The sequence below is a fragment of the Etheostoma spectabile genome, chromosome 12, assembly GCF_008692095.1.
Source record: "Etheostoma spectabile isolate EspeVRDwgs_2016 chromosome 12, UIUC_Espe_1.0, whole genome shotgun sequence".
NCBI classification, from domain to species: Eukaryota; Metazoa; Chordata; class Actinopteri; order Perciformes; family Percidae; genus Etheostoma; species Etheostoma spectabile.
This window is the reverse complement of record NC_045744.1, coordinates 14862445-14884889: the sequence shown is the minus strand read 5'-3', so window position 1 is coordinate 14884889 and position 22445 is coordinate 14862445. Positions and strand designations below refer to the sequence as shown.

General features: G+C 40.3%; 3 protein-coding genes across 4 annotated transcripts in view; 1 reads left to right on the top strand and 2 right to left on the bottom strand.

Moving 5' to 3' along the window:
- The window catches only part of zfyve9a (zinc finger, FYVE domain containing 9a), a 28882-nt gene extending 12438 nt beyond the window's left edge, over positions 1-16444 (top strand). The window contains exons 5-19 of one of the 2 annotated variants that reach the window (XM_032531344.1): positions 1028-1127; positions 1971-2147; positions 2376-2539; positions 3528-3636; positions 4025-4147; positions 5207-5362; positions 6549-6773; positions 8537-8619; positions 8858-8962; positions 10899-11049; positions 11241-11321; positions 12364-12526; positions 13015-13120; positions 14514-14690; positions 14919-16444. In XM_032531344.1, coding sequence (XP_032387235.1) covers positions 1028-1127; positions 1971-2147; positions 2376-2539; positions 3528-3636; positions 4025-4147; positions 5207-5362; positions 6549-6773; positions 8537-8619; positions 8858-8962; positions 10899-11049; positions 11241-11321; positions 12364-12526; positions 13015-13120; positions 14514-14690; positions 14919-15080 — 2082 coding nt within the window. In that variant the 3' untranslated portion in view covers positions 15081-16444. Of the gene's footprint in view, positions 1-1027; positions 1128-1970; positions 2148-2375; positions 2540-3527; positions 3658-4024; positions 4148-5206; positions 5363-6548; positions 6774-8536; positions 8620-8857; positions 8963-10898; positions 11050-11240; positions 11322-12363; positions 12527-13014; positions 13121-14513; positions 14691-14918 lie in introns of both variants that reach the window. The other variant, XM_032531343.1, reaches the window with a different exon arrangement.
- Positions 16445-16854: 410 nt separating this feature from the next.
- Positions 16855-22445, bottom strand: part of cc2d1b (coiled-coil and C2 domain containing 1B) — an 18876-nt gene continuing 13285 nt past the window's right edge. The window contains 5 exon segments of the mRNA XM_032531834.1: positions 16855-17146; positions 18753-20587; positions 20993-21272; positions 21602-21692; positions 21885-21984. Of these exon segments, the coding sequence (XP_032387725.1) occupies positions 21078-21272; positions 21602-21692; positions 21885-21984 (386 nt within the window). The 3' untranslated portion in view covers positions 16855-17146; positions 18753-20587; positions 20993-21077.
- Positions 21496-22445, bottom strand: part of LOC116699006 (poly(U)-specific endoribonuclease-C) — a 20830-nt gene continuing 19880 nt past the window's right edge. The window contains exon 8 of the mRNA XM_032531361.1: positions 21496-21514. The gene's annotated coding sequence lies outside the window, so the exon portion shown is untranslated. The remainder of the gene's footprint in view (positions 21515-22445) is intronic.

The following is a 22445-nucleotide window of genomic DNA, read 5'->3' as shown; positions in this document are numbered from 1 at the left end:
TCTGCAAAATATGCATAAAATCCCTTAGTAGCATCTTCATCCTGGGTTTTCTTATGACAAGTGTGTAGCCTTGTAGGATCTGTGTCAAAAACAAAATGACATGGACACTAGGGCTGCAACTAATGGTTATTTTAATTATCCATTATTAATGTTTGACAGTCAAGCAGTTATGTTGCAGTACATCTTCCAGGTCAAATAAAATGTATATTAATAAAATGTATAAAACAGGATAAACGGCATAAAGACAAAAATCATGCATGAAAGGAGAAAAACATGAGAAATGCATTTCAACTTTATAAAATGCATTTAGAGAGTCAGATTCCAAACGTAGTATTGTTAAAGGAGCTGCTTTGCTGGGCTGTGGAGTATGGAGGTCAAATAAATGAAGTGCTTTGATTGATGCTTTTCTTCTCAGCCGTTCTTTGCAGATCAACTCAAGTTGGTGTGCAGGTAGCTTTCTAGCATTATGGCCACCCACACACGCAGCGGGGTGTCCCCACAGCGCTTTAAAGGAAAGATGTGGTCGCTGAATCTGCACTGGAAAATCTCTGGACTGCTACTTAATTGCCCATGGTCTTAAAAAAAAAAAATTCTCTCTGCCACTTGAGCAGGGAAGAGCTGGCACTGCAGTAGTACTGACACAAGCACTTGGGCACCCAACAATAGACGCATCGGGATTCTCCGTGCACCCACCACCAGACTGGTAGATCCGCAAACCAGTTTATGCTGGGGCTGTGAGGCTCTGAATGTTACTGGATAATGATGTGTAATGAGGTGCTAGTCCATTCAGTGTAAATTGCCCTGTACACAGCTGCAGCTCGTTGAAGCCCCGGCAAAGTACAGAACTCAATATCCATAAAATGGTACATTTGCTGCACACTTAATCACAACTTATTTTCAATTGTTCACATTTTAAAAATCCTCACAGTTGAAGTAAAATCCTTTTGTAGAAACGTTTTTTCATCCAGTGTGCTTATCCTTTTGTAGGACTGTAGTACAAATAATTTAATTTCCTTTGTGTTTTAAGGTGTTCTGTGCGACGTGCTGCAGCCTGAAGTGCAGGCTCGTGTACATGGACAGGAAGGAGGCTCGCGTCTGTGTCACCTGTCATTCTGCTCTGATGAGTGGTGAGTATCGCTGTAAGTAGAAAGACAGTTCTTTCCAAATGATATGTTGTCAGATGTTCACTCTGAATGTATACATGCAACTGAAGAGTCTGCTCCATTGAAGGACTTTAATTTCATCATTTTAAGGAGAGAAAGCAGAAGAGGTTCATAATAACGGTCAACAAAGAAATACTTTTTTTGCTTCTTTAGTTATAAACAATACCAAAAGGGTTAATCTAATTCAGTTGAACTATGGTTAAGCTAAGCTTAACCTACAGTATGACTTTCTCTGGACAGAAATGAGATAAATTCAAAAGAAAACTGTTGCAGCGGGATGATACTATACTTGTTATTGCATAAATGAAGAGTGTTAAACTGTATAAAGTATGGTAATGTGGCATAGCTGCTGTATAAATAGGCAGACATTTTGACATGTAATAGCAGAAAAATCACAGGTGTAAATAATATCAGTAATTACGACCGCATTTCATGCAGGTGAGCTCCCTGGAATGGCTTACTGGGCCACTTATTGAAAAAGGATTTTTTTTAAACTTTAGAGACATAAAAATGTATGGGAATACTATTAATATTCACCAATAACAGCTTTAAAAAGCTTTTATATACTTTATATATAAAACTGTATACACTTTTATTAGTCATAGACACCTATCTCAAACATGTAACACCTGTTTACAGTACATGTATGATTTGATGTGTTGCTAAAAAGCTTTTTTCTAATGTATAGTTTTTAGACTACACACACACACACACACACACACACAACACACACACACACACTCGCACACACTCGCTCTGTTCCTACCTAGCTTACTGTATACTTATGGTGTTGTCTGTGTCTGTAAGCTCAATCATGGGAGACAACGGCCACTGGAAGCAACCAGAGTCCAAACCCCAACAACCCAGCGGAGTACTGCTCCACCATCCCCCCTCTGCAGCAGGCCCAGGCCTCTGGGGTGCTCAGCTCCCCTCCTCCTACTGTCATGGTGCCCGTGGGAGTCCTGAAACAGACTGGCAATGAGGGTACAACCTTTACCATGCATAAAAATGCTCTTTGCACTTTAGTTTTCACCTTTTACAGTGACATTCTGTCTCCACATCTTTTAAAGTGGAACTTTGAATGGGATCAGGGTGTTCCTCAATAAGTATTTTCCTGAAAGTTTTTTTGCTATACCTGATAAGGGTTTGCTTGCATACAGTTTTCATTGATGTAACCTTGTGGTGTTTCACTGTGGGTGTCTCACCTTTTAGGCTCTCTGACACGGGAGCAGAGGAGGGTTTGGTTTTCTGATGGGTTGCTACCTAACGGAGACACGTCAGAGTCCCCCAAACCTCCAACTTCCAGCCCAGCCCCCTCCCAGTCCTTGGCTATCTCAGTGTATTCAAACAAATCCTCCACTTCTGAATCCTCAGAGGTAGGCTTGGCACGAAAAACATTCCTCACAGTTAATGCTATTAGGTGAGCTTGTTATGGTCATATTAGCTACTTCGCAGTAAGCTAAAGGAGGCCTCGTAGAACTCTTTCTGTGAAATTTTTTTTTTTTTTGTTTACTGGCTGGGTCACAGACTGCAATAAACAGTTCAAAGGAAACATTCCATGCTTGCTTAATCAGAATTTTAAATCCCAGTCCACTGATGTGCTTAAAGGAAAATACGTTAAAGTTTGCCTCACAACAAATAACAGAACAGAAAGTTGAATGTGGTCGTTTCTGTGGTTGTGCTGCTTGTACACTCATTGGACTTGAATGCCAAAATGACAATGACAATGATGCTATGCAGACAGAACTTAAGGATTCAGTCAGACTTTCACATGACTCCATGAAGGTCAAAATGGCATGAACTCAGTAATGCATGAATTTGAATTTACTACATAAGGTTTAACTCTCGGTAAATTGCCTTCTGTAGTTCACGAGTAACAGTGGAAAAGTGGTGAACTGGGGCTCCCACTGTACTTTGATATGCAAATTATAATGTATCAAATAAAAGTAAATTAAACTTGTAGAAATATTAAAAGGGCACTCAATTTGATTTTACATGTCACAATCAATTTATTAGTCTACTGAACCTGTGAAAACAGTTATATGTTGTTTGTTTGTGGCTCTGAAGGAGCTTTATCAAATCTGAGAAAAGTGACTGCTTAAGTAATTTTACTTGGTCTTGGCGACAGAAAGCTTGTGTTACAAAGTGTGTGAGTTTGAAAGAAGCTCAATTTCTATCCAGTGTTGTGAGGGAATTTCACTTAAAGTCAGAATAATGTTGGTCTCTGCAGTATTTATCTTGTATTAATGCACCCAGATGTACCTATAATCACAGTCATATAAAACCCTTTTGGATACTGCATCTCACTGTGTGTTATAAACTACATCTCACCCTGCACCCCCACCCCTCCTCTCCATCCCCCAGGCAGCCCATACCCCTGTCGCCCCGGTGGGCAGCCCCGTGGGTAGCTCCCTCAGCCTAATCCCGGAGGACGGGCTCCCTCCCATCCTCATCTCCACCGGAGTCAAAGGAGGTACGGGAGGCCACATCACAGGTGCTTGCCCTCATCCTCACCATTCTGCTGCCTCCTCATTGCTCCGTCAGCTGCTGTGTTTGTGCTTGTTAATTGGGTTTTACGTGTGCTCTGTATCATGGCTCAAGTCTCGAACACTCATTGCCAATGGGGGAGGAGAGGATTGGTTCATGGGAATGCACTGATGTTTTTAAATGACTCGGAGGGACTCTAGCTGTAATCCAAATCTGATCATTTCCTTCTCTAACCTCACATGTAACTGCTATATCATCCTCACTCTGACATCTCCACCCTGTCTCATCCTTAATTTTTCCTGTTTGCTTGTCTAACTTTACCTCGACTCCTCCCTCTGCCCTCTTCTTCTTCTTTTACTCCACCTCATCTTAAGACTATGCAGTGGAGGAGAGGCCGTCAGAGATCGTCCTCATGCAGCAGCTGGAGGAGGGAGGCCCAGACCCCCTGGTCTTCGTGCTCAATGCTAATCTGCTCGCCATGGTCAAGCTAGTCAACTGTGAGTCACCCAGCCAGTGCCACCAGAGTGGTTTAGGGCATTCATTTTTAAAAATACAGGTCAAAACATTATTCACAAAAAAAAAAACTTTTGGAGGAGCAGAAAATAATGTGGTGGACCTGCTTGTAAATGGATTTTATGATGATTAAAGGAAAAATAAACATTTGTACTGTATACATTTTTAATTGTGCATTATTAAGCTTTTGTCTGTGAATTATTGAGTAGCAAAATTCATATTTTTTTGGGATGTCGTGTGTTAATATGTTTTTATAAACCCTTTTCAGGCATGGAATATGTAGCGAGGGCTCTCTTCTCACAGTGAATTCAATAACAAATGTAATGGTTTATTAGATATGTATCACTGTACAGTGTCCTGAAGTGCAGAGAAAGGCGCTTTTAAATAAAATGTATTATTATGTATTATTGTTATTATAATGATGTTACCTATCGCACAACCTGCAACAGTGCACAAGGATAGAATTACAAGATGTTAAATTGGCACTCCTAATTCCCATTAGCTCTCATGCTGTATGTAAAGTACTTTGCTGGATATTCTTTTATTTATCCATGCACTTACACTAATATTTAATCTTGTGATGGTGTTGCCTTTATGTTGCCGACGGTATTCAATTCAGACTTATGTTGGCAGCCTTACAAATATGTTGCTAGGTCCGAAACATTAAGATTGCAATCGTGTGTCCTGGTTGGCTCAGTTGGTAGAGCAGGCGCACATACAGTATACTTAGAGGTTTAAGCCTCAACGCAGAGGTCCAGGGTTTGAATCCGACCTGTAATAATTTCCTGCATGTCTTCCTCCTACAACCCCCCCCCCTTCTCATCTAGCTGTCCTGTCCATCAAAGGTGGAAAAGCCCCATAAAATAATCTTAAAAAAAAAAAAAAAAAGATTGTCATCATAACTTTTACATAAAAATCTACTCACTGTCATGTTTTAATGTTTAAAAGGATTGTATGAAGTGTTTATGGCTATGATTTAACTTGGTAACTATCTCCTGTATGTCTGATATGACAGACTAGTTTTCTGTTCTTTTATCCCACAGACGTAAACAGGAAGTGTTGGTACTTGACAACAAAGGGAATGCATGCTGTTGGCCAGGCAGAGGTGGTCATTCTGCTCCAGTGTCTACCTGATGAGAAGACAATCCCGAAAGACATCTTTACTCACTTTGTGCAGCTCTACCAGGAGGCCCTCAGTGGTAAGAAATCAACCAGCAGCTCCACCGGGAGGCACATTGTGAAATTAGGCCACCTCCACCGTGTGCTATCTTGGGGGAGATAGCAGCTCATTAGTAGTTCTGTCACCAGGTGAGTCTACCTGTCTCAGTCAAGTGCTGCCAAGTTAAAAATGAGCTTACTCTACAGTAGTTTAATGTAAAGGGGAAATGTTCCAGCTCTACTTTTTGTTCTGTAGAGACAGCAAAAGCACCTAGCCGTCCTCTTTTCGGAAACTAGGTTACTGTCTGCTGCTGCTGAACTGTGTCTATGTCTTTTTCATGAAAAATGGTCCAAATATTGGTGTATTGCTGACAGGTTGCCTCCCTCTAGGCGTGACACCTCACCAATGTTTTTAACTCCGCTAATACGGGGTGATTTTGATGACTTGCTCCCTTCAGGCTGTTTCCTTTTTCATATTCACAGCGGAGCAGTTTTAGGTTTGTGGAAGGGAGCCATGTTGTGTCTGTCTTCCCTTATTAAGTAGCCGTCAGTTAGGTCTCAGGAAGAAATGCTGGCTTTAGCAGGTCTCAGTGCTTTGTTGTGCCATTATTACATTATGTGGCATCTAAAGCCAGCGATCCCTCCCGCAGATAATTAGTAACATAAAACCTTTGTAGGTAATATGAGACAAGCCTTTTTATTCATTGTTGTAGAACTTAATACAGACTGAGCAAGACTCCTTATCCACACAGATATCCCTTGTATACACTGAAAGCCTCTTCTTTTCATATTATCTCCCTTTTCTGATGATAACTCTGGTTTGTCTCTTTTCTTCCAATTTATCGTCTTTTTTTTTAAAACTAATTTTTTGGGCATTTTCAGCCTTTTATTTTGACAGTACAGATGAAGACATGAAAGGGGAGAGAGAGGGTGAATGACATGCAGCAAAGGGCCGCAGGTCGGAGTTGAAACCGGGCCCACTGCGTCAAGGAGTAAACGTCTATATATATCGGAGCCCGCTCTACCAACTGAGCTATCTGGGCGCCCCATCCTCGTAATTTTTTCCTTAATGTCATTCCCTGTTTTTTTTTATACTTTTCTGAAACTTCTATTATATCACTCCTTTTCCCTCCCCTACTACTCTGCTGTGCCTTCCCCTCTCCTATTTCACCTACCCCTTCTCCTATTCACATCTCCTATATCTCCCCCCCCCCTTGTTTCCTAAAGGCAACGTGCTGAGCCACCTGAGTCACTCATTCTTCATGCAGAGCTTCCTGGGCAGTAAGGAGCACGGCGGCTTCCTCTACATTAGCCCCTCCTTCCAATCGCTGCAGGACCTGCTGCTGCCAAACCCTCCCTACCTCTTCGGCATCCTGATACAGAAGTGGGAAACGCCCTGGGCCAAGGTCTTCCCCATCCGCCTCATGTTGCGGCTGGGCGCAGAGTACCGATGTGAGTTAGGACTACTGGGGCTCACACTATACAGCAAAATTGATAGGGGAATAAGTATGATTTAATGTTATCTAAAATGTTGACATACAGTTTCACCTTTAGTTGACAATCTCACCTCAAGGTCCATTTATTATTTGTTCTGGAGCTGTCCATCATATTACATCATCTTCAAGTAATTGTTTTCCAGTGGTTATGGCATTGTAGATGTTCATATATCCATTCCATTTAGCACAGATGAGTGAACTCATCATTTATTATTTTTTTCTGCTTGTTGCAGTTCCACCTTATCTCTGTGTACAAAACTATTTTTTATTTAATTAAAGAAGACAACATCTCAAATGTTATATAGTAGAAATAGTAAAGTTGATTGAAATCAGAATTGATCAACAACACTACAAATCTGAGCATTTGGTGTCTTTTTGTACTGTGTGCTAAATAAATACTGATATAATGTGTGTAATAATACACTTAACACAATGATAAAACATGCTAATCTAACAAACGTTATCAGTGTTTCGACTGGCTGACCCAGTGCACAACCAGACAACTTTGACTTGCGAGTTTGTCAGAGCCGACTCGAGACCAAAACAGGATATGTACGCTTGAATTGTGGGCTTCAACTGAAGTGAATCAGAGACAAATATTTGTATTAACTGTATATTTGTATAATGGGACCAGGTTCAAATTGGTGAAAGGGAGAGCAATGTGCGTGGGTGTCCTTTAACAGTTTGATGGGTTATGGTATGGTAAAATATTAAGATCCAGCTTGATCTAGAGAGCTTATTATGTCAATTGTCATCAAACCAGCTTGCTCTCATATGTTTCTCACATGAACTAGAAAGTCTTGTGAGGATTTTACTGGAGAGTCTCCTCTAACACCAAATCCCCTTCCCTCACAGCCAGACCTGCCAGCACGTAGCGCCGGCTGGCTCTGATAAGCCTCTTGCCTGCTTCCGCTGAGCTTGGATAGAATATATTAACAAAGCCACGTACAGCTGAGGCTCTTGAACACAAAATGTTACCATCACCATGAAATGAATCCACCACACAAACTGTGTAGCTCTCTCACCTCTTAACTTTAGCTGTGACCAGCAGATGTGTGGGAAGCTAGTCACTATACAGATCCCCACTGAACTGCAGATTGAGGCTGAGATTATTTTTTTATTGCTAATGAGAGTTTGTAGCAAGATCTTAATTCCAGCTGTTTGCTGAGATAAGGCTAAAAATAGTGCTCTAAGGAGCTTTGCTTGCTGGAAAAAAACAGCCTTATTTTTCACTTGTGGATTAGGAGCATTCTCCTAACTACAGGCACGGTTCACTGTATTTGAAGTCAGTGTGGGGTCTCTTGTTCAGTTCATTTGCATTTAAATCATAAAACACAGGAAACGCACATTGTGCAGTTATTACTTGGAAACACCTACAAAACCAAGAATAATCCAAGACTGAATTGAAATTAATGAATCCATTTAATAATAAGGAGAAAATGGTATAACGGCTACAAAGACCATAAAATAAAAGTTCATAAAAACATTTTCTGTGACCATATTTCTGTAACTTTTCATAATCAAGGCTGAACCCAAAATGTTTCAGTAATTTCAAACTGGCATCATTTTGCCGAGGATCTGGATATATTTCCATAACAACTGAATGAGACACTTGATGAATGAAAATTAAGTAGCCGTGACATTAAAAATCATTGATCATGTTAGTAAGAATTCAGTTCTATTATGGATCGATTAACAATTGAACATTTTGTTTTGCAGTTTATCCGTGTCCGCTGTTCAGTGTTCGCTTTAGAAAACCGCTCTTTGGAGAGACGGGTCACACTATCATGAATCTGCTCGCAGTAAGTTGCTTTGTTTTTCTCTTCCTGTGCTCTATTATTTATGTTATGTAAGGTTGAAGAGCTTTGCTTTGTTGTTGAAAAATAGCAACAGCCTTAAAAATGTAGTGCATTTTATGTGTAGTCAAACAGGGATGTCACTTATGTTACCAAGTGTTTTCACTCATTGTACTTTCATTGCAGACATATAATTATAAAAAATAGTGTTCCTATCCTTCACTTTTTCCTGTCCCTGTCGTAGGACTTCCGGAACTACCAGTACACGCTACCGGTGGTAAAAGGACTGGTTGTGGACATGGAGGTGAGAAAGACGAGCATCAAGATCCCCAGTAATCGTTACAATGAGGTGAGTGTCCTGCATCTGGTTATCACAATGACAACATCACATATCAGTTAAAAACAATGTCAAAAAACTGAGATCCCCACCTGATTTTTCTCTCCATAAACAAAGGTTTCTCAGTAGGTTTTCTAGAAAATTGACTATATCATTACATAAATGTACTTATACTGTGATAGAGGATTTTTTCCATACAGCCCATTGCTTACTGCAGCTAACGAGTACTTAATCTATAAAACTTTAAATAAAAAAAAAATAATGCCAAGTGCTATTTCCCAGAGCCCAACAAACATTATCGAATGGTTTGTTTCGTCCAATCAGCAGTCCGAAACGCAGAGATATCTAATTTAATATGATGAATAACAAGACGAGATGTCCAAGAGGGCTACTCGATCTCATGTTATGAGTAAAGACACGGGTAGAAACGGAGGCTTCTATAAGCGTAATATTACAGGGGGATAGTTACTGTGTGGTTGTTGCGTTTCACTCACTTTTTTATGAGAAACCACTCAATACTTGGAACCGGAAAGAAGCACAAAATGGATCGACCTATAATGTGCGTGCATGGATACCAAATGATCTGGCATGTAAATGCTACTTATTCCAATCGCTTACTTGACCATTTATGTTCAGAAAATGGATTTAATTGTTATTTAGACTTTGAAAAGATGCTAAAAACCAAATGTATATTGTCATAAAAGAGTTTTAGTTTATTTGCCACATAGTTGGCATATCTTTACATAGTGCAGTGAAATATTTTAGTGCCCCCAGTGCTTGAATAGCTTATATCAAAATAGGAAATACAACATAACAAATATCCAAATGCAACATGTACAACAAATGATAGATGGATAGAAAGTGTAAAAATATGTTGCAAATATCAAAAGGATGAAGGGGACGGGTGGAGGTCAACAGGGAACATCAAAGGTGTAATCTATCAGGAACCCCACCAGAGTCGGATTGGAAGCTGCGTGAGGCCCTCCTTCCACGTGGTCTTGGTCTGGTGTTTTTCTGTTCACACAGTTTGATTGACAGCTTTAATACCAGCCAAAAGTAAAACATTCCAATTCATACATTTCTGCATAAAAACTGTTTATAGACATGGAGAGAAGGGAGCAACGCTGTGTCTCATGTTGCACATTTGAGCTTTTTTCCCCTTCCAAAATCCTACATTGATTTTCTAACCAAATGAAGCCCTCCATCCGACTGACTCAGTGCAGGAGGCTCCTATTAAGCTCCTTGAACATCAGCACACACGCGCCACACACACACAACCCACACACACACACACACCACAACCACACACACACACACACACACCACACACACAACACACCACACACACACACACACACACACGTTCATTCTGTGTAGTGTGACAAACTCTCCAGGGTCCCTGCAGCTGACATTAGGCGCGGGCTGCCAACTTGTATCAACGCCACTGCCTCTAGGGTGTGAATGAATGTCTGACCAGAAGAAGTGATACACACAAAGCACAATTTGGCTGAGAAAGAAAGCTGGGGTGGAGAGAGTGGGGCTGGTTGTAGCGTTTGGCTGCTGATGCAGTAACAGATGGGAACCCAGTAATGTGAAGTGAGGACCGTTTCTCAACAGCTTGCAGGCAAGCCTTCAGCGCAGCAAGTGGTTAAAACCCTCCCAGATTTTCAGTTTTATTCCTGTTTTGAGAGAAATGGCTTCAAAGAGTTGCAGAAGCAGGGGACTTAACTGACTTAATATGTGGGATCTTTCAACTATTGATACCCACCCTTGTCAACGTCTTTCTTCACAATCTGTCATCTCAATGCCATCCCATTTAAGTCGAGGACTTTACCCTCAAGGCCGCTGCAATAAGGCTTAACCAGGCAGCCTCTGTTAAGCCCATTTTCCTCGGTACAAAGACCCAAAGCGTTTCTTAATTAGACATGGATATTATTTGTCCTTGCAGCTAATGAAGGCCATGAACAAGTCCAACGAACACGTGCTGGCCATGGGGGCGTGTTTCAACGACCGGGCCGACTCCCACCTGGTGTGTGTCCAGAACGATGATGGGAACTACCAGACGCAGGCCATCAGCATCCATCACCAGCCTCGCAAAGGTGCTGACACAGAAACCGAGTCATTACATTTGCTTTTATCTTTCACTTTGTCTGGTCTTCATGTCCAGCTTGTTATCTGGAGCGCTGCCTGTTATTATTTCTCTTGTCCTGTCTATTTACCTGAAAATAATTCAACCTCTAACAGTTGCTTATTCACAAAGTTGAATTTAAGTTGTGATTACTTTTTCTAGTTACTGGAGCCTGCTTCTTTGTGTTCAGTGGTGCTTTGAAAGCCTCGTCGGGCTTCTTAGCCAAGACCAGCATTGTGGAAGGTGAGAACTGTGACAAGAAACTTGTTGGCTGTAAAAAATGCTGAAATATTGGATGAGAATATTTGTATAAAGCTACCTCACAAAGGCCTCACACACAAAGAATAAAGCTGGTGTTGACACATATTCATGAATAGTGCTAAAAATGGGGAGTTGGAGATGTGAAGATATACATTTACCAACTGTTAGATTTTAGTTTGTATACCTATTTTTCAAATATCAGGGTGTAATATGCTGCTATGGGAATTAATAATAATGCATTAATGTGCTGAAGTACTTTGATACAAGGGGGTACCCAAAAACCAGACATCCCCATCTGTTTTTTTAACTAAAAATAGTTCTATCAAATTGATTACATCACAACATACAATGAAATATACTGTAATATATGTTATCCATATTACCCACTGCTAGCTGCAATATAATAATTATTTTATTATCTCTAGTTAAACATGTCCATTAGTTTACTGAAGCCCAAGGTAACAAAAAAAAAACATTTTCAATTTACAACATAAATAAGACAAAAGCAGCAAATTCTCACATTGGGCAAGCTGAAACCAGTGAATGCTTTTCTAAATAAATGACTGAAAGGGATTCTCCAGTGATGTCGTATTTTACTACCATAGAGTTTGGGGTCAAAATGTGCAGCAGAGGCTGAGATGTTCTGACATTTGGGTCCATGTATTATTTATGCTCCAAAAATGCTGAATGCTACAGTTCCTATAATTTCCACCAAGAACATTTTTTCATTGGCCAGGTCAATGTTCAGGTCTGTCACACACCTCCCTTTTTTTTTCTTTTTTTTTTTAACCAAGCTTTGTGTTAAGTTGTCTAACCCTGACAGCATCATCATACTCCTCATGAAGTTAACTGATCATCATGTGTAAAATCAGTGGACTTTGTCCCTTTTTTAAACAATAACTGTTTATGGAAATTGAGTCATTTTTTGTCACTCGACTTACAGATGGACATACTTTGTTTCAACACTTATCATGATGAATAATAGATTAATAGATAAAAAACATTTTTTGGTCTTCACCCTTAGACGGTGTGATGATCCAGATCACAGCTGAGACCATGGACTGTCTACGCCAAGCCCTGAGGGACATGAAGGACTTCAGCATCACGTGCGGTAAAGCGGGCCAGGAGGAGAACCAGGAGCTCGTCCACATCCAATGGACGGAGGACGACCACAACTTCAATAAGGGGTGAGACGAGAACAGGAAAGAGGGGGGTGAGATGCATTTGTCTCACGGACAATCTCTCTCTCTCTCTCTCTCTCTTCTCTCTTCTCTCTCTCTCTCCTCTCTCTCTCTCTCTCTCTCTCTCTCTCTCTCTCTCTCTCTCTCTCTCTCTCTCTCTCTCTCTCTCTCTCTCTCTCTCTCTCTCTTCTCTTATCCTAGGAGGGGATAAGAAAATGAGTTGAGGAAGGGGTGAGACACAGAAGGAGAACAGAGACCTTTTCTGTTCACTTTTATAATGGAATAAATATACTTCATATACATTTAAATTCATGGTTTGTTTCGTCTTTCGTCCACAGTTTAAAGATGTAGATGTTCCAATGATTCATGGTGTATTTTTGTAAATTCGGGTCCCGGGGAGACACCAAATTTCTCTTTTGGGTCTTGAGCTTAAAGAGTTTGGGAACCACTGGTTTAATGAAACGCTGTGGGTTTTGCGTGTTGTGGTTATTCAGTGTCATCAGTCCGATCGATGGGAGGTCTATGGAGTCCATCACCAGCGTCAAGATCTTTCAAGGCTCGGAGTTTAAAGCCAACGGCAAAGTCATCCGCTGGACAGAGGTACAAAGCAGCTAACACGCCATATATATACACACACACACATACACACACACACACACACACACACACACACACACACACCACACACACACACACACACACACACACACACACACACACAGAGAGGTTGAATTGGGCCGGCACACAGCTCCGTCTCCTCAGGTCCACAACACACCCTGCCGGATCTCAGCTCCGTCTCCTTCAGCACCAAACATTTTGCCAGGGCGTCAGCCCCAAATGTATTTTGAAAAGTTGACTGACAAATATGTAGATGTAGAGCAGCGTACAGCCACTTCCCTAAACTTTGTCCAGAGACCAGAGTCTCAAACGGGGCTCTGAGTCTGTCTGGAGGTCTGAGATCTATAGTATCAGCAGAGCAATCATGTATTGCACAGCAGGCTATGGTGCAGGTAGATTATTGTCTAAATTATTATGACTTTATTCTTGAAATAGCCTATTATAACTTTATTTTTCAAAAAATATTATGACTCTTCCAATCCTTAGAAAACACAGATGGTGGGCGTTATATTTTTAATGTGCACAAAGTTTTGGACATGAGCAGAAATCTTGCTCAAACATCTGAAATAGTACAGTCCAGGGGTTTATTAATAAATTAATATTATCACTGAGGTGAATAATTGTCATAGGCACATTAAAGGAGGTTACATCCCCAACAAAAGAGGAGGAAAGAATAAATGATCCCTATATGTGTGCTGACTCAGATATAATTACATAGTAGGGATCTAAAGGAAAACAATACAAAGCAACACAGAATGCCTGAGAGCCATACTGCAATGTATTCCCTTATGTTTTTATATTTGGATTGTAATGTTTCCCTTTACATAAAGATGTTTCAGGCATATTGATTCAGAAAAATATAGAAATAGGTCCATTGAAAGTCACCAAAATGCAGCAAGTGAAGGGTTTAATGCTAAATAATTATCCCATCATAAGTCATGGTGATATAGAAATTGTCCTGGATTCTCTTAAATCAATAGAATTGTTTTTGTTCAAAAAAACATGTTCAATTTCATACATTTTCCGAGGGGAATTAGAAGGTAACTAACATTAGCCTAAAGGTAATAAATATTCATAAAGTAAATTAATTGTAAAGTATTTAAGCTTTAAGACCTTGTTTCTTTCCTGTTCTTTTTCTGTCTTAAAAGAAGGGATTAAGGGATTTGCTTATCCAAAAAAAGTAATTTTTCTGCTCAGCCGTGTGGACACCATAAGGACACTCTTCCTTCCACTTACTTGTCATAATCAAATATGAAATAAATCTAGTCATCTCTTAGAGTATGTAAGGTACATTAGCATGGTGTACACTACATACCCTTTGTATTGTTGGAGCTTTCTGTGTTAAAAAGCACACAAAAATATTCCTTTTCCTCAGGTGTTTTTCCTCCAGAGTGAAGATCAACCCAACGGCCTGAGCGACCCGGCCGACCACAGCCGGCTGACGGAGAACGTGGCGAGAGCTTTCTGCATGGCGCTTTGTCCGCACCTGAAGCTGCTGAAGGAGGACGGCATGGCCAAACTGGGACTAAGGGTTACACTGGACTCCGACCAGGTGGGACGGGTCAGATGTAACAGAGGCCGTATTGTGTGTCTGTAGCACTTTTTGTATGCAGGTGAAAGCAAAGAAAATGGATAGCTATCTGTAAATGAACTATTTTACTTTTTTATGTAGGAACACTGCTGTCTGAAATATTTAAGAGACCAAATGTACTGAATCTAGAGGTTTCCCTGTACGCTTACAGCAGTAAGGATCCAGTCTAACCTGTCCTTGTCGTTACAGGTGGGTTACCTGGCAGGAAGTAACGGCCAGCCTCTCCTGCCTCAGTACCTGAGCGACCTGGACAGCGCTCTGATCCCCGTCATCCACAGCGGGGCGTGTCAGCTGAGCGAGGGCCCGGTGGTCATGGAGCTGGTCTTCTACATCCTGGAGATCATCTCCTAGGAGTCTTCGGAGCTTCACCTCGAAAACGTCTTTTACTTTCTGACGCCATCTCACGGCCCGGTCCTCCCATCGTCTCCCTTCGACCGTTTGCACTTCAAAAGAGCCCTAAAACTGTGGCTTTCCCGGCGGGGTAGCAGTCCTTAAGTCAAACCTATGCATCCAACCGCCATCTGTTGCTCCAGAGCCAGCCGGGGCCTGAGGAAGAGCCGCGCAGGATCATCTGTCTGTGTGCTGTGTACCTGAAGCTCACCCGACAGCCACCCCTGATCTCTGGTGGTCACCCGAGGTGCTCCGAGCAGGAAATGAACACCAGATATCATACTGTCTGACCCCAGTGTAGTGTTACAGTGCCTATAAACAGTCACGCACGCCCCCCCCCCCCCCCCCCCCCCCCCCACGGAAAGTTCTTATGGTTTTAACAACATGAGGTAGATCGATTGGATACCCTCTCTACTGATCTCTAGTCAATGAATTTATTATAAATATAAAACACAAAATACATGTTTGTATTTACCCTTTTAATTGGGCAGACCTAAACCGTCACACACCACAGTGAGCCCTAAATATATACAGCAGTATGTATCCATTATGTAAAGCATCGCCGCTCTGCTACAGGTCTGCACTGCACTGAGTTTTCATGCTACTGAAAGGTGTTTGGATTGTTACACTCTTACTACACACTGAACTAAATGGCCCTTGTAATAGTTTAATTCCACTTTCTGAGGAAAGGAAGTGGAGTGGCTTCCTGTGGTTGCTCAGTCAGCTATTTGAAAGATTCATAGCAAATAAGTCCTACTTATATTGTAAAACAATAAAACTTCCAGGGAGGGTAAATACTTTCCATAGGTATTGTTTGTAGCTCAGGCGTCATTCCACTGTCCCTGTGGCGGCCGTGGTCCTGGAGCACTCTGTAGTCTGTGTAGCACGGGCGCTCTTAAACAAGGGAGACTCCTATCCATCGCTGAGAAGTCCAAACTATTCCTCTGAAGTTACGTTAAGAAAGGACATCTTCAAATCATTAGATGAGGAGCTGGAGGCTGTCTGTGTGGTGATTTAGTTTGTTGTTTTTGTACCATGGTGCTCAGTGCCTGTAGCAGCAATTCATCAAAAAAACATTTAGTTTCACTTCTTTAAGCTTTACTCATCGATCACCAGATGCTTTACTTCATGGATAAATCCATTAACCTGTTGTGCATATTTGTCGTAGGTGTACCAGCTTCTCCATTCTAACTGTGCATCTGTAGCCTCCAGAGATCCCAGACAAAGACAGTATTACTGAAGTCACGGACTCCTCTGACTGACGCTCTGTGAAATCAGAAAACATAAAGCCCTTTTTGTCCTACAGTAGAAAGCTAATTTAAAAAGAAAAAAAAAAGGTTCCAATGCTTTATTGATAAACTCAATCTGTACATAAAGCTAAAGAGGAAAATCAGTTTTGAAATCTCATTCATCAACTCAAGCGTCTACGTAATCAGCACTCGTTTGTCCTGCAGTGGTTGGAAAAGCCACTCAAGTTATTAAAAAGAGAATAACTGTTGACGTGTTGTGTGTTATGTATGGGTGTGGGTATGTATGTATGTATGTAAATATATATATATATATATATATATATATACATATATAATATCTCACATTACATACACACACATTAAAAACAATTGCAGACTGGATTCTAAGCCATTAATAGGAGAGTGAAAGCGAGCGTCTGGGTTGCCGCAGTGTCCTTAAAGACATTTTTGTTTCTCAACATCGGAAAGGAAAAGTTCATTGTTTGTAAAGATCTGGGGTTCCCGCGGAAACAAGAGTTTGCTTGACCTGAAGCTGAATGTATTTCATTTAACATTTCCTGCAACTTATTATCCTGCCACAGCCCTGAAATCATGAACATCCTGCTCCGGACTTTTCAAAACTTTTTTTTTTTTTTTTTTTAGACGTGAGTAGGAACCCCGCAGATCCCTGATCTGTCTTCTTCTGAAGGCCTCAACCGTTTGTGCGTCTATAAACCGATCGCTGCTGCAGCCCATCTCGTTCTGCTCTGGATTGTGTTCTCCTTTAGCAACATGGACCTGAAAAAAAATATAAGAATGTATTCCTCCTGTTTCTGTTCAAATCTGCAAATGTGTGTTTTGTTTATGGCTAGACTAATCACCAAAAACCACCCTGTCATGTCAAAGTTCTCTGTACAGTAATCATTAGCAATTTCTCCATCTCAATCATAATATTAAACCAGAAGGGGCTACACAAAAGAGTACTGTCAATACAGTACCTGAAGTTTCGTTAAAGCATTTTATTGGAGATAAACAATCTCGTCATCACAAGTGAGAATCAGACAATCACAGGAAAATCTGCAGACGAGCCGACGCGTCGGCTTGTTTAAATTAGACCCGTAGCTGTTCTGTATTCGTTTATTACTCAAATTGAAGTATTTTAGAAGCTACTGTAGCAAAGTAATGTTTGTGAAGCCGATTAAATGTTCAGTAAAGACTGAATGAGAGGTCAAAGGTCACCAGTTCTGGGCTTATTACTGTGATCATACCAGAGTTGGTGTATCTCAATCACTGTGTCTTCACTATGTGACGTAATGAAAAGGAGACGTGGGGATATTTTTTATTTTTTTTGACTTCCTGTTTTCTGTTATGTTTGCTTTTGGCGTTATCTGACGTGTGCAATATGTCCTAAATCCAAAAGAAAAAAGGTGCAATTTGTTTGACTTAAAAAGTAGCAATTTTTTTTGTATTCAGTTGTAAGATGTTCCTATCCAAACCTATAACAATGCATGCAAACAAGCTTGAAACGGTGAAGAGAGCAAATCAATTTTGCATTTCAACAGTTCTATCTTCTAGTTTATGGATGAAAATAAAAAATCATTCAGTTCTGACATTGACTGGGTTTTGTTCAAATCAGTTTTTTTTTTTTTTTTAAATCAGTCAAAACTGTTGGAAAAGCCAAAAACCCTGTAGATCTTTTTTCTTTTCTTTACACTACAAATGTCAAGTGGTCTTTATCAAAAAACTGTAGTATATGTAAAATAAAAACTTATAGAAAATGAGTGCTTTAGTTTTTGCTTTCTGTTTAGGTTCTTCAAAAGTTACATTCTGAAAATCAGTTTCTTTTTTTCTTTGAAAGCAACATCATTAGAAAAATACTTGACATAGCAAAATGAAAACAAGACAATTTTTAAGCAGGGTATGCAAATTCAATTAAAAACAATTTAGCCTTGATTCTGTTTTTAGTGATTTATTATATTACTTTAATTGTATACGTCCTCAATCGTAAACAAGTATGTTAAATAAAGTGATGGGTATTAATTATGTAGAGTTTAATGAATTTTACATTGCATTGATTCATGTTTTCCTAAAAGAAACTGAAATGTTGTGACCACAGTAACGTTTAGCAACTAAATGGTAGTTTTAAGGTAAACCTGTTTTTTATGGCTTCTTGTGTAGCATGTATTACAATGCTGCAGTTGAAACTTTAAATGGTCAGTTAACTCATTACCAAAAAAAACATTTGCTCTTTTCATTTACTCTTAACAGCAACATTTCTTTTTTTCAGAAACAATGTTCAATCTTACTCAAACCAACAGTGTTCATTTAAGACTAAAGATCAATAGAACTACTCCGATGGGACTTTGTTAACTGACGGAGCTAACTCCGACGTTACCAATCTCACCATTAAGGTCCATTTAGCTTTTGATCAGCACGTGTGGTTGATGTTCAAATGTCCAACACTAAAAGGATTTCTTGTCCATGTTACTCTAAAGCTGAGATACAAAGTTCATTGTTTCCCTTAAACAATTTTTTTGAGTTGCATTTTCCAAGGTCAAAAATCTACTTTCTAATTTCAAATGTTATTTTTTAAGCTTTGAGCAGCACAAAACAAATTCAATCTGCATGGGTTTATATCGCAACGGGTAAGTAACCATTTAAAACAGTCAAAACAGATATTCATCCAGAGATTCAAGATCTGATGCATTGTTTGAAAAAAGCCGTGCCAAACATATAGGAATAGTCCGACACTTGGGAAAATGGGATCTCTGCAGGGGACAGCTAGCTAAACTATCGGTCCGATCTGAGTTTTCTGTGGCGCTGTGGAGGAAGGTCTGGCAATGGGAAACTATAGTTTAGCGGTTAGCTTAATTTAGCATAAAGACTGGAAGCAGCGTGAAACAGCTAGCCTGGGTCTGTCCAAACTTCAAACTAATACTCCTTCAAGCACCTCTAAAGCCCTCACTAATTGGTCTTGTTCATTTCTAAAATTTAGAGGGGCTGGTAGGTGTATTTTGTTTTTAACTTTGGAGGGTGCTAGGCTAGCCATTTGACCCCTCTTTCTTGTTTTTATGCTAAGCTAATTGTGTCCTGGCTCTTCATTAACACACAAACGAGTGGTATCAATCTTCTCATTGGACTCTCTGCAAGAAAGAACATAAATACACTATTAAACTATTCCTTTAACTAAAATATCTACAGGAAACTAATCAACTCAAAGTCATCCAATCATGATTACTTCAAATTACCTGTAAACCATCTTATCATCTGTGTAATAATGGACGTGTGCCATAAGAAAATATGTGTAGCTTTTTAGACATAAGCAATTGAAGATCAGCCAAATTCAGCTCAGTTGTGATTTTGCACAGATTTGTGTTATTAATCGAAAACACGACAAATATAAATCTAACACCTAAAGCCACAGATAAGAGAGTGTACAGTTTAGTGACCACAGGTAAAGGACTTACTAATCAAAGTGAAAGGTGCCAAAAAGGGAGTGTGGTCTTCTAAACAAATATATAATCGTACCATAGTATATAATATCAGTTCTTGGCTTACTCCTTTGAAACATCTATGAGAGTTACTGCGTCTGCCTGCGTTCTCACACAAAACAAAACGGATGAATTGTGTGGAAAAAAAAAAATAAAAACAGTCCTGTCACACATTAAACTTCTCGTGTCATAGTAACAGATTTGGCAGCTAACTGGCGATTTCAAATATGCAGGATTTTACAGCAACATGGATTACTTTGGTATTAGTGCATAGGTGCAGTTCTAGATACCAGAGCTGTAATAATATGAAGAATATGGACACATTCTTTCACATATTAACTGAAGTCATGTTGGCCAGCAGGATCAGTTAAGCTCGACACTGAGCCCTTAGCAGAGGAAACGCTGCTGCCGTCCTCCAGGAGATGGAGTGATACACGAGGAGACTTTTTGGAAAACTGGAATCTTTGCCTGAATAGTTTTCTCTGATGTAAGGAGGCTTCCCCTTGTTGCAAGTCTGCCCTGGTGCATCACAAGTTTTTGTCCATCAGCTGGTGTCAGACTGAAGACGGAGGGCTCCATGTCTTCTCCTGGTGGACTGCAGTGTGAAAGAGAGCTTGTGTCTTGCAAATGTGCAAAAGTTTTACCAAGTCAAAGACCCGTGTAGTAGAGTCGACTGAAACAACAGACCGTCCTCATCGCATCCCAAACTCTGTCCTCGTCCCATTGTTTTTTATTGAGTGTCTTTAATCTGCTAGACAAAGAACTTCATCACATACACACACAAACAGGTGAACACCTACATTTAAAAGAACAGTTTGACATTTTGGAAAATACCTTCTTGCCATGCTTGCCAAGAGTTAGATGAGTCAACACCACTCACATGCGCCAATATAAAACTGTAGCCGGACATCGCTTAGCTTAGCACAAAGACTGGAAACAGGAAACAGCTAGCCTAGCTCTGGCTACCAGCCCCTCTAAAGCTCACTAATTAACATGTTTCATTTTTTTTGTTTGTGTGTTTATTTCTTGGCTGGGAGCAGTTACCTTTGGTTTGTGTACTTCGTATTAAACGTAGAGACATGAGAGTGGCATCTACCCTCTCAACTCTCAGCATTAATAAACATATTTCCTATTTCAAACAAAAAAGAATTACCTTTTTCTTGTGAAGCATCTTTAATCTTGCAGCAGCATCTAAACAAGAACCTTGGAGATAAAAAGATACCCGACATCAGAAATTTTTACACAATCTCAGGTTTATCTTTTGGAGGTGCAATGCTGCAAAAATATAAACATTGTGTATCTGATGCAACCTGTGACTGGTCGATCACCAGCCAGCGCTCCGTGCTCGTCTGCATGTCGTGTCCGCTCAGAGGCTCCCGCAGGCGGATCTTCACTTCAACACGACCTCCTGTGGCCTTCCGACCGTCCATCACCTGATAACAGAGACACCAAGGTCTAAGTTAGTGTTTATCAGTCAGTGAACATCTTAGACAAAAGACCACTAAGCGGCGCCTGGGTAGCTCAGGTGATAGAGCGGGCGCCCGCTGGACGCAGGGGGCCCGGGTTTGACTCCAAGCTGCGGCCTTTTGTTGCATGTCATTCCCCCTCCCTCGCCCCTTTCATGTCTTTAGCTGTCCGGTCAATAAAGGCTTAAAAATGATCTTAAAAAAAAAAAGAAGAAGAAGAAGAATTGACCGCTATGCCTCCATCTCTCTCCATCAGCTTTGTTTTGTGGTCATGGTGTTGTTTCACTCTGACTCACCTCTACGATCTCCCTGATTTCACTCTGTGACTCCAGTTTCTCCAGTTTTACAAGGGCCGTCCCCAGCGGCTTGTCGCTCCGCAAGAAACCGCTGTGAAAAATATATAAATAATGAAATAAAAAACACGTTGAAATTGATCTGCTAACTTCTCAGTATTTGGAGATACTTTGATAACCGATTTTACCGAACATAAAACTAGAATTAATCTTCCGAACGTTCCACTGGGAGCAGGGGGAGCAGGGGGGGCAGGAGGAGCAGGGGGGGCAGCTGGCGGCGACTCACCCTTTGTGCAGCAGCTCCAGTTTGAGGCCTTTAGACGTCACCACCCTCCTGAAGCCGCGGTGGTTCCGGTTGATTGACAGGGTAAAGCTCTGGTTATATTCTGGTTTAAAAGAGATCTCAGATAAAGAGATGCAGGCTTCTGAGACTTCACACATGAAGTGTTGCAGACATAAACAATTATTCACAGTTTGATTTTGCATCGTTCTACCTGAAACTAATTTATTTGCTCAAAAACAAATTAGTAAACAAAATCTACAGTATAAGGTGACTCAACATCCATTTTAACTTACAATTGACTGTAAATTATTGTTTTATTGTAATTGTATGCGCACTTCTATGAACCATCCATACTAGTTTTATGTATTATTATTGTATACATTGAACATTAACATATTCTTTGTTCAATACTTCACTGCACATTATTTTCTCTTAGTTTAAAAACATTGTACAGTTCTTTTCCTTTATCAAACTGATCTATTTTATATATTTATTGTTGTAAATTTCAAAAAAAATTATTTATGATTTTTGACTTTTGCCGTACTTCTTTTCTTTTACTAGGTC